This window comes from Bombus terrestris, chromosome 7 (genome assembly GCF_910591885.1).
Source record: "Bombus terrestris chromosome 7, iyBomTerr1.2, whole genome shotgun sequence".
Lineage (NCBI taxonomy): Eukaryota > Metazoa > Arthropoda > Insecta > Hymenoptera > Apidae > Bombus > Bombus terrestris.
The window spans coordinates 9,651,834-9,665,036 of record NC_063275.1 but is presented as its reverse complement, the minus strand read 5'-3'; the positions used below and the strand labels follow the sequence as shown (position 1 = coordinate 9,665,036).

General features: G+C 33.9%; 1 protein-coding gene across 2 annotated transcripts in view; it reads right to left on the bottom strand.

Annotated features, from left to right (window-relative positions):
• LOC100644559 overlaps nt 1-13,203 on the bottom strand; it is an 86,087-nt gene that overhangs the window by 30,630 nt on the left and 42,254 nt on the right. The window contains exon 3 of one of the 2 annotated variants that reach the window (XM_003396434.4): nt 11,533-11,745. In XM_003396434.4, coding sequence (XP_003396482.1) covers nt 11,533-11,745 — 213 coding nt within the window. Of the gene's footprint in view, nt 1-10,129; nt 10,760-11,532; nt 11,746-13,203 lie in introns of those variants that run through there. The other variant, XM_048406999.1, reaches the window with a different exon arrangement.

Below are 13,203 nucleotides of genomic sequence, written 5' to 3'. Positions count from 1 at the left end.
CCACCAAATACCCATGGATGAGAATTCGAGGAAGTACACTGCATTTAGCACACCACAAGGACACTTCCACTATAACAGAATGCCATTCGGGCTCAAGAACGCACCCGCTACCTTTCAAAGAATGATGGACACCGCGTTAAGAGGTTTAATTAATAATCATTGTTTCGTCTATCTCGATGATATCATTATATTCGGGCAATCGATAGAGGAACATAATAAAAACTTAGCCATTATACTCCAAAGACTCAGGGAAGTAGGTCTAAAAGTACAACCGGATAAATGTGAATTCCTAAAACCCGAATTGGAATATTTAGGACACTTAGTGACAGCAAATGGAGTAAAACCTAACCCTGAAAAGATAGAAGCAGTAAAGAACTTCAAACTACCCAAAAATCCTACGGATGTAAAATCGTTCCTTGGGTTAGCCGGATACTATAGAAAATTTATTAGGAATTTCTCGAAAATTGCCAAACCGTTAACGGAACTAACTAAGAAAGACATACAATTCCACTGGACTGACAAAACACAACTTAGCTTCGATACATTAAAAGAAAGACTATGCCAAGCACCGGTACTAAAATACCCCGACTATACGAAAACATTTACGTTAACAACGGACGCCAGTAATGAAGGTCTAGGAGCCATCCTTTCACAAGATAGACACCCTTGTTGCTTCATTTCAAGGACATTAAACCCCCCTGAACGAAATTATACTACGACGGAAAAAGAATTATTGGCCATCGTTTGGGCAGTTAGAAGATTTAGGCAATATTTATTAGGCCGCAAATTCAAAATTCAAACAGACCACCAAGCCCTTAAATGGCTGCACAACTGCAAGGACCCCTCTAGTCGATTGATTCGATGGAGATTGAGATTAGAGGAATACGAATACGATATAGAGTACGTAAAAGGAAAGGAAAACGTAGCCGCTGACACCCTATCCAGAGTACACGCGATAACACAAACTGACGTTTTATTAAGACAATTCAGAGACTGGGAAAAATCAGAAGAAATACCAAAATTATTGAAACTAACATCTAACAAAGACAACTTTTTCCAATTAACAAAACCATATCTGGGCCCATATGACGAAACCGTATGGTTACAGAAAATATCAGACATACTTAAAACAAATAGAAAGATAGGAATAGGAGACAATAACTTAAACGCACAAGACAAAGCACACATAAAAAGATTTCTTTTATTTTTCAATGACCAACGCGACGACATAGAATTTGCTTACGAACCAATACAGAGTTTAAGCGAAGAGGAAATAGAACAAGTACTAAAAGAAAATCATGACTTGGTAGGACATCCCGGAATACAAAAGACGTACGACAGAATCCGAGGCAAATATGATATCCCACATCTAATAGACAGAATAAAAGGCAGAATAGGAACTTGCGCGACATGTCAAACATCAAAGACTACTCGGATAAGAGGAAAGGAGGAACCACAGATAACCGACACCCCGTTAGAATCTAACGACAAAATCGCTATGGATGTGATAGGCCCGTTGAAAAAGACCAAGATAGGAAACCAATACATTCTCTCTATACACGATGAACTAACCAAATATTTAATACTTGTGCCCCTAAAAACACAACAGACCCAATCAATCTGGAATGCTTTACTGAATCATTACATTTATATATTCTCCGCACCGAAACGTATATTAACTGACAGAGGACAAAGTTTCATTAGCGAGCTAATGCAACGGTACGAAGAAGCATTTAAGATCAAACACATAAAAACCACCTCATTCCATCCACAATCCAACGGAAGCCTAGAACGAACACATGCTGTAATATCCGACATGTTAAAAGCTATACAAAACGATAATGAAACAGAATGGGATCAAAACCTAAATTTTGTGTGTCTAGCATATAACACTATGGTTCATGATGCCACTGGATATACCCCTTTCGAACTAACATTTGGACACAAGGCCAATCTCCCATCTACCATATCCCAAAATCCGCAAAGAACATACGCTGATGAGGTCAGCTTCAGGAAACGAGAATGGGATGCCAAGCTACTTAAAGCCAGGGAAACTCTAATGAAGAGTAAACAAAGATACCAAAGAGATCAAAGAAAAAAAATTATTAAACCTCAATCCATTTTTAGAGAAGGAGATTTGATATTAGTTCATAATGATCATAAAAAACACAAGTTAGATACTGAATGGCTAGGGCCATACACCATTGAAAAAGTAAAAACCCCTTATTACGAAATAATGGTGAATGACTCGATTAGGAAAATACATGGTAATCGTATTAAACCTTATTTTCCAGGACGGTCTTCACCTTCTCCATAAGTAGCTGTTATGCATTTTGTTTTTGTTTTGTTTTGTTGATTAAGACAAAGAAGAAAACACACTTTTAACCATTTAGTCCATAAAACAATCCTGAAGAAACACTAAGATTTTGGAGGACCAAAATCAATCTAAGGAGGGGGGTATGTAACGTAAATCACGTCAGAGACCAGGACACTGTAACCCCAAACTCTTTTGCCCTGATGTCACCTTAGGCGACCACTTCTAAACATTCTCCAGACAGCCGATACTTGAACATTACACATGGCGACCTTGGCGACAATGTATATTGCCGGAGTGCCTGAGGGTTCATCTGTGTCCTAACGGTCCTTCCACCGAATGTTCTGGAAGCGTGGCAGCGGTCGCGTGCGCCTGCAGGGTGGTGGGGATGATGAAGGATGAAAAACAAAAGAAGAAACAGATGTCACCGAAAGTAAAAAATATTGTAAGAGCCTCAGTCTCGAACGGTCACGCCTAGAGCTCAGAAGTGTCTTATAAGTGTATAAACGAAGTAAAAATAAAGTTTCTTTTTTTTTTTAATTTCTTTTTTTATTTTACGTGACACCGTTGTAACGTAAATTACATCAGAGACCAGGACACACACACACCTCGGGCAGGATGGTGTCCCGGTCGGCATACTTCGCACCCCATGGACCGACGAGAGGAACACATGGTGACCTTGGCGACAATGCATATTGGCAGAGTACCTAAGGATTCATTTATGGCCTAACGGTCCTACCATAAAATATTCCAGAAGCGTAGCAACGGTCACGTACGCCTACAGGGTAGTGGGGGGTAATGAGAGAACAGATGACCGAAAGTAAAAAGCTTGTAGGGACTCACTCTCGTACGGTCACGGCTAGAGTTCGGAAGTGTCTTATACTTGTATAAACGAAATAAGAATAAAGTGTTCTCCTTCCTAATAAAATTTCTCTTTATTTTACGTGACACCGTCGAGGAGAACTATAATGGGTGTGTCTAAGGACATGAGATCCTCGGATTCATCAACGAAAGCTTTCGTTCCAAAAGTGAGGGAAATTAGCGCTGTTGCTAATTGGTCGATCTCCATATCGGCGTTTTGAAAGAGATGCTGGCCGCCCTTGAGGGGAGGTTGTTGACGGGGGGCAACGTTCGTGGAAGATAGGTTTCTTCTATCTTCTCGTAGTTGCAACAAAGACTACTTGACGGACTTCGCTTGACTAAATCTTAAGATCTATAGCGGGTCCTCACGTTAGCTAAACATACACTACAAAGGCATGCCGACACCCGGCGATCATCTTACCCGGAGGACAAAATCTGCGTGTGGCGGGCCGCGGGATAGAAACTATTGAAGTATTTACTGCCACGTATCGCTACGACTATTTCTTTTAAGGAGAGGTATAGAGTTACTCTGTGCCTTTGTTAGATAAAACGTTCATCCCTTTGACCGCGGCTACGTTCGGCGACTGATTGTCGCCTCGAGCCCAAGCTCATGATCATAAATCTCGAATAATCGGAGCGGCATTTGTTTAATCTAAGTTACAGAGTTGCGGTATTCCCGCGAATCCAAGGAGGAGTTCCGGTGTTCTTTCATCTCCGACATATATATTTCCAGATTAATCTGAAATTCTAACTCTATAATACTATGATAATCATGTCTCATTACAATACGAATGGAATTTCAAAATGTTTCATAAAATACACGTAATAAATTCACATGAGATGTTTGCAAGCGTTGTTAGAATATTTTCGTGAGTTATTGTACATTACTCGTGCTTTATATTCCAAAACGAATCTTGTTCGTGTCTATCGTCAAGGAAGTCGTTCGTTTCGTATTCGCCAACGCAAAAACACACACGATTCCCAATGAGTTATGCCAGAGCAATGGCATCGTGTTTCTCTCTGTTCTGGCGGAAACACGAGCGAGTTCGCCAGTGGCAAGCGATAACCGATCTCCAACGTAATTAAAATGCTCTGCTAACAGCTTCTTATCGGTACGTGACCGCGTGAAAGTTGCCGCTTCGTGTAAAATATCAATCAATTTAATTACGCCCCATGCGCGTTTACTGGCGAAACACGAAGATTATCGTCACGTACGAGTGCTAGCTGAATCGTGAAGATCACTTTTAAGAGGAACGCTTTTAGAATCGAGTTCCTATCTGCTAGGCTAACACGCGATTTTTGCATGCACAACGAAAGCAACGAAAGTATAATCCAGGGCATTTTGCTGGATGCACGTTAGAGATTTAAGACTGGCTCACACATGGCCAATAGTTTTAATCAAGTGGCACTGTTTCACTTCACATCAAAAAACGTTGCTTTCATCTATATTTTATCGATAGTTCTTCAAAGTCAACAGTCTTTGCTTGCTACTGGGATAAAGCAATAGCCGTGTTTGAGCCAGCATTTGGACCCTAGCAGACGTAAAAAATATATCCATATCCTTTAAACTTGAAATATATAATCTATTCTATATCTATTTTGTGAATATTTGTTATATTCTACATCTGTCTATCTTTTTATATGCTTTTTGATATTAAACTCTACATTGATTCAGCTCAGACACGTTTATATCGCAATTTATGTCGCAAACTAAAAAAGAAAGTAAAAGGGTGTAAAATATAATTTTACAAGAATGTCTAATACACATCATATAATATTATATTTTATATACGTTATAAACCTACAATCTTTTTGCCATTCATGAAATCGTCAAAGATAGATGTATGTAGACTTCTGTGATTGGCCGTATGTGAATCTTATTAAGATATAAATACAAATTAACAATTAAAAATTTGCAATTATTTTCTGAAAATAAAAAATTACAGGTTTATGTTATTCGTTAAGAAACTTATGAGACACATCTTACAATTAAGTATATAGTTCATCTTGGTGAAGTTAATCACGACAATTACAAAAATTGGGGCTGGTATATTTTTTCTTAAGTTTCTAATCTGATAATATCTACGCTTTTAAAATAGAAAAATTCATAATATGTAGCTTAAAAATTATACAATCAGAAGATAGAAAACTTCCCGAATAATAAAATTGTTTCATGAAGGGAACACCTATGGTCGTCAATTCTGTCATCGCATATTACTTTCTTCCTTGAAATCAACTATTATTTAGTTTTAGAAACCAAAATTAATTAATAACTAGTTATGATAATAATAAAAAAAATGTATTGCAGATTTTATCAATAATCAATAAACAAGGTCTAAATATTAAATAAACAAGGTATTGAATTTTTTGAACGGTAGCATATTTGCGTGCATGAATGACATTTTTGTAACTTAATGAAATAATATACTCGATTGTTTTATTGAAGGAAGTAGTGGAACGAACTTATTAAATTCGAAATGGTTTCCTCATTTCACTCGAGTTATAATATTTATTTATTAGACTAATTAGTTAAAATTATAAGTGTGGTATGAAAGAAAATACGAGATATAATTGTATAAGGATATGTATTTCATTACGTTATATATGTATGTGTTCAAAATAAATATATATCGATTATTGATAATAGAACAGAGCTTACACTGAATATAGTGAAATATTTGCATTATGATTATGCTTCTAATATAAATAATGTACTTTTAACTGTATAATTAATTTATTACTTATCATTCTTTAAGAAGCTTTCAATTTCCTTCATTGCAACATGTTACTTTTTTCTTATTTTAATATATAATTAAATTATTTTGTAATATATATTTTATAACATAATATAATATTAATATTATATAATTAATATCAAATTAATATTTTCATATATAAAATATAAAATTCAAATTTTATATCAAATGTAAATTATAAATCAAAATATGAAATATAAAAATACGTTTTACCTACCTCAAGCAAACAGAAAACAGGTAGGAAATCTCAAATAATTCCATAAAGTACGTTTAATCGTTGATAAAACATCTTTAACTCGTTATTATACAATGTAGTACGTCCAATGCACGGACTGTTACTTCGTGAAAGGATGAAAATTATTTTTTTGAGGAAGAGTGCAGCGAATTCCTTCCAAGAATAATAGAGTGGCTACTCTCACTCTTTATTTCCGTATAAACAGCGCGTCTGACGCTATTATCAAGCATTTTGTTTAACGGTGAAAGTCTCCCTTGTTTGATCGGTTATATAGACTGCCATTACATTTAACCATAAGCAAATCTACTCTTTGCCATGACAGAATTGCGGAACTTGTACAACAGGAAAATAATAAGCGGGATCGTAAAAGTCTAATGACCCGTCGTAAAAGAAATTTCTGGCAATATTGTAACGAAAATCAGCATGTGATGGTCAATAGTCGTCCATTATAAACTCAAGTATAATATAGTTTACGCAATAAAAGACGCTGGGATACTTTATAAAAATTGTAACGACTCCATTTTGTAATAAAGTTAATGATAGTTTAATAAAGTGGAAATTTAGAGGAACCGAAAGTTCGTTGAGCAAAGCAAGGTGTCCCTTCCTTCAGAACAAAACCGTACAGCAAAGATTTTTAAAAGGAAACTAAATAACTTACTGAAAAGTAAAGAGGAACTTTAGAAATTTTAATTTTCTGATTTAAGGTGACTAAAATGATTTGAGATAATGTTACGCTTTGTCATTTTGCATTAAACGTTTTACATTACGATAAATACTTATAAAGGTATTCGTAATAATAGTTTGACTAAAATTTATTCTAAGGAGTTTAAATTGTTTAGTTGGCAGTTAATATTCAATTCATCGGCAATTGACAATTGAACAAACGTATAACAGAGAAATTTCAATATTTAAAAAAATACAGCTCTGAATATAAGGCAAGTAATTTAAACGTTTTAAACATACATTCTTAAAAAGTTAAATACATATACAAGAATTCCAAAAGATAAAATAATTTCCTTGCAATATTTAATAAAGTCGGAATATTACTAAAAGGTATTTTACGGTAATTAATTGGCACTTTCTACTTAAAAAGTGTGTCGATGCGATCAATGGTAGCAATCGAAACGTAAAATGATATCGTGTCTTTTAAATGAGGCCGTAAAATCCGCACATCATTTTTCTTTTCTTCCTTCGTTTACTCTATTATTATTGACCGTAAGTATTATTGGTACGTGAAAACTTCTAGAAACTTTCCAGTGCGATAGCGAGAGTGTTTTCACTTTTTATTGCTAGAAAACAATGCATCGCTCCTTTGACCAATTATTCTTTATGCATACATGTTAATTCGTTCGGGAGTAATTGTGATTTGCATACTTTATTTTATTTTACTATTTCGTTTTACTACATATCACTGAAATTGGCACATTCGTTTCGCCCTGATTTTACGTGTGGCTTCTAATTTACTTGAATGATGATACGTAAATATTAATCATGAATAATGAAAATAGTAGTCAATAATATTATATTACGGATAGAATAATTATAAGGAAATAAAAATATTAAAATGAAATACAAATTTTTACGTTTTACTAAAACGAATTCGCATTTATGATGCACATACGTATTACAAACTTTTCCTCAGAAAATTGTATTTTGTATTGTGTATATTTAGATTCTTTTTCTCCTATGAAAGAGGAAGATTGTTATATACCGTTGCAAACAGATTGATAAAATGATACAGTCATGATAGAATAACAGAACCAAATATGATAAAGCTGAAAAATATGTGATAATGTTAAAAATATGTAAATCTATAGTTGAAAGGCATAAATAACTCGATGTATATAACTTTCAAGAAACATAATGATATAGAAAATAAATAAATTTCAAAATATTCACGAAAATATTTATAACTTTGAAAAAGATAATAAGAACTAATATCTATCAATTTTATCAAGTTTTCTATCAAATCTTTATATTTACATGTCAAATCCACTTTCTCAAAACAAATTCGAAACCAGCGGTACGTAAGTACATATTTGTAAAAAAATGAATAAAAGTAAAATTTGAAAATCTAAGGAAACATAAATAACGAAATAAGAAAGAAATATCAGTTCCAAACAATGTAGTCTACATAAAGTATTATCAATTATAACTATATATAAATATGAAACCTAAATAACATAAAAATAAAATAATTATTTCTTCAAATAAAAGTAAAATATAAAATAAAATATATTAGCTAATTCTATAACACCCATAATTTCTTAAAACCAAAAGATATGTTATTGCTTTTAATTCAATAAAATTCACAGTTTTGCAACATAAGAATTAAAAAAAAAAAATGGAAAAAACCACTATATATTTTTCTTTAATTGAATAACATTTAAATTATATTACTATACTACTACGATACCACGTAGATATATCGTCGTAGTATAATAATTTCTGAATTCGAGGAGAATCGATAATCACGCATGTGGCAAGGTACAATGGCCTGGAAATTGTAGCAAAAGATAAAATCTACATCGGCATGAATGAAAGTGTCGATCTGCGTTTACGCTAACGGTGTATTTCATGCTCGCCTTGTTCGTTATTACGCTCGCCTTCAGAGTATTGGATCGCGAAAATTTTCGCTCACAAAGCGCCGTTATTACCCCGTAATTGGCTGGCGATGCCGGTTTATCGATAGAAAGCCGGGAGATCGCGTCATTGAAATGAAAGTGGCGTTCCATCGTATTAGAAGGATTAAACTCTACTGTCCAGCAGATCGCCTAAAGTACCAGCTCTCTGCGTCTTCTGATCCATTTCACTAACGATTCATCGAAGTGATTTATTCTTAATTCTGATATAGTCTTCAAACCTTTACTACCTTTAATCGCGTTCTATTTTTACTTAGAAATTCTCTTATTTTTAGAGAAAACTTTAGAAAACGTTCAACTTAACGGTGAAACAAGGAAACACGCATATTAAATCGTTTATTGCTAATCTAATTTTCGTCCACTACTAATAGGTACGTATTACTTGCTACTGCCTTTCTCGTTCTTGTTTTGCTTTCAAATTTTTATGTGTTCATAAGTGTCAGTCATTTGTGAATACTTTATAAATTTCTATGTCTATGTCTGTGTCTTTTATGTATTGTTTTATATATTCATTGCTGATATATATATACATAAACATTAATATTTATACAATATGGCACACAAAAAATCTATTTTTATATTGTACAAGTTTAAACATATATATCGTATATAAAACTACATGTGAACTCGAATTTGAAATGTTCGTAGAGCACAAGTCACAATTTCTCTACAGTTGCAGGTCTACTTCGATGGAATTCATAGAAAAAGATACTTTAATATTTCAATTCGTTGATTAGTAAATTTCAACTAGGTATTAGATTTTCGTATAGTGAAATAAATGAATGAAACGACTTTTTTCAGATAAAACAATTATTCATATCAAAATATATTAATTTGAAATTTCATTTGTATAAAAATAAAAATGTTGGGATCTTTGAAGTTGTACAGAGATTTTTATGAATTTTTACGTATTATAAAACTCGATTCATGAGATAAAATACAAAACATAACGATTGAAATCTTCCGTTTAAAAACGAGAAACATAACTCACAATGAGCAAGGACAAGGACAAGAATAGAACTTGGCCACAACTAGCATCTTGTTTCTATATTAACAATAAGAGATGATCTTGATATAAACCGAAACCAATAAACGTGAATAAATAGTAGAACATTTCTTTGCTGTTGCATTGCAAATATTCTAGTAATTATTGTTAATAAAGGCACATATTACGAACGAAATGAAAAGTCTCACTAGATTTACCAGGTATGTAAATATGAAACCGGAATTTTTTTATAGAAAATACACGTTTATTGTATGAAAATGACTAAAAATATTTTATTCGGAGTATTGCCCATCGCTAGCTATACATTTTTCCCACCTGTCTGGCAATTGGTGGATGCCACGCCAAAAAAACTGTCGCTCTTTTGAGGCAAACCAGTCATCGAGCCATTTTCGTACATTTTCCTAAGAAGTAAAGTGCTGGTCAGAAAGTGCGTGTCCCATTGATGCAAATAAATAGTAATCGGACAGAACCAAGTTTGATGAGTAAGCCGCGTACGAAAGTATTTCCCAACTGAACACTTCAATCGTTTCCTTGACCGGTTTTGCTGTATGTGATGGTGCATTATCATGAAGCAAAATTACTTTGTGTTGCCTTTTTTGATATTCTGATCGTTTTTCACGCAAAGCTTGATTCAAGTCGATCATTTGTTGTCGGTAGCGCTCAGTATTAACGGTTTCGCCAGGTTTTAACAGCTCATAATAGATCACACCCTTCTGATCCCACCAAACACAGAGCATTGTCTTCCGTCCATAGCGATTTGGTCTTGTAGTTGATGTCGATGGTTCGCCTGGAGCTAAATATATCCACTTTTCATCGCCAGTCACAATTCGGTGGAGAAGTGACTTTCTTTTGTATCTGGCGAGCAGCATTTCGCAAGTGGTTTTTCGGTTTTCCTGCTGTCTTTCATTCAGTTCATGTGGAACCCATTTTCCCACCTTCTGGATCTTTCCCATGGCTTTCAAACGTATGGAGACGGCTTCTCGTGTCACGTTTAATTGATCAGCGAGTTGTTATTGCGTTTGAGCGTCATCCTCATCCAACAATGCTTGCAATTCGCTGTCTTGAAATTTTTTCGGTGGTCTTCCACGTTCTTCGTTCCCCACGTTAAAATTGCCACTTCTGAATTTTTTAAACCACTCAAAGCACTGTGATTTACCAAGAGCATGCTCACCGTAAGCTTCGACAAGCATTCGATGCGATTCTGCAGCAGTTTTCTTCAAATGGTAACAGAAAATCAATGCTGTCCGCAAATCGTAGTTTCCAGGCACAAAATTCGACATGTTCAACGCTATTACAAACTATGCTGTTGTATGAAACTTGTATTGTTCTGAGTCAAAAATGTTTGTGAGATGTCAACAAAGACTTTTGGCATCAATGACGCAGTTTAGTGATAACTACATTATCAGCTAGGGCCATCTATAGGCAAATTCCGGTTTCATACTTACAGACCTGATATATTGATTAATGTTCTCGAAAACATAAAAATATATTTACGTTTTATGTCACTAACGATATATTACATATATCAATGAGGCAGCTAAACAAATAATTAGAAACAAACAAATCTTTCTAAAAATATTAAACATCGATGGAATTTATTATTCTATGAAATAATAAAATATAATCGCTCATTGATTACTACGAATGCTAATGTTATAAGTAATAGTCGACAACGCACAAATAAATGTCAATATAAAGATGACTTTTATATTACTTACCGCAACATGGTTTGCCAAAATCCAACCGCACGAGTTGCACCATATATGGTTCAAGCAAGTTCACGTACCACCATGGCCTGTGCTCTGGTCTTGTAAGGGTGCAAGTTTGAGGAGTATAAATTTGTCCACTGCTGCCATCAACAGCACGCTGCGGAATTCCACCATCTGAGCTGCTTGATTGCATAGGAGCTTTACCCCCGGCAACATTTAGCACTGTAATAAAAAGAAAACGACGGTAGGTGTTAGGAACGAATTTAAATTCAATCTTTTATTTAGCCGTTGTTCACTTAATTTCACTTTGTATATTAGCAAAAGTTAGAAAATTTATTTTAAGGCTGAGAATGAATCTCCTGACGAGAAGCATATAATGTTAATGTGCTCGTAAGTGTTCTGTTTCAATACTAACTATGTACATAAATTGACCTAACTAATACCTGCTTATATAAGGATTTCATTTTTCGTTTTTAATACAGTAAGTTTGAGAGTGGAAATTTTGTAGACGTTGAGAGAAATTTGTCTTTACGAATTATTAATAATAGAAACATATCTTCTGTGATTGTCTTCTGTTTTTGTCAGAGTGATACAATGCACTAGAATTGTGCGGCGATTTTGAAAACAAATGTATGTATTATCAAGTTAATAAATAATTTGTGAAGTACACGCAAGGCTAGTGTGAAGAGGTTAAAAATTCTATTGAAGGATTTCGTCGACCGGATGAAATAATAAACCACGAGGCACGCGACAGGAAGAGTGGTTTAGTCTTTTCTTGCGCATCTCCTATGCGGTTTCTACATTCGTAGTTACGAACTGCATTCAATGCTATGCACTGTACAGTGCCCCGCCCCAATTGCGGTACTTACAACACGTGCTCGTGATGTGCGAAATGTTACATTAACCCATACATAATTATTACAGGCTCTAGTATAGCTTAAAACTAGTTATACCTGATTTTAATCGATCTTGACGATTATCGAGCGACTATCAGATCATTTATTCACTGCATTAAATCTATTACTTAAAGTAGCAACTGTATAGACAGCTCAATTAAAATTAAGACCGATCTGTGATATACTAACCAATCTTCTAAAGAAAGATCTGATGATCTTGCTCTTTCTACTCCTAAATGCGTTTCATCAAGTATGCAATTTTTTCTCCAATTATCCAACTTGTGAATATTGATATAATTTCGATACTGTTTAATTTACATAATGAATTTAAACAATAACGAATGGTAATATATGAGTATCTACCAAATGTAGTTCGATAGTGTACCGAATACATTTTTATGCGGTGCCAGATGTAGTTGTTTCTATGTGAATCTTAATTTTTTAAATGGAGTCATACGTTTAAAATATAGTCATTTACTGTAGAAAATATAACTATAAATACAAAATGTTACAAATAAGTAATAACAAAAAAAGTTAAATACAATTTTAACTATAGTGCACGAAAAATTGAATTCATCGATACGAATAAATCATTAATAATATATTTCACTCGGCCATATATTATTATATTATTACAAGTAATCAATATTTAATTAAAAATGAATTTTAATCAATTCATTATTTGAAAATCTCTAACAATATGGCACCATTATGAAAAATAAAATTGATATTGAAGTTCATATAAGTAATAATCTTATGATAGATTGAAAACACTTCCAATAGT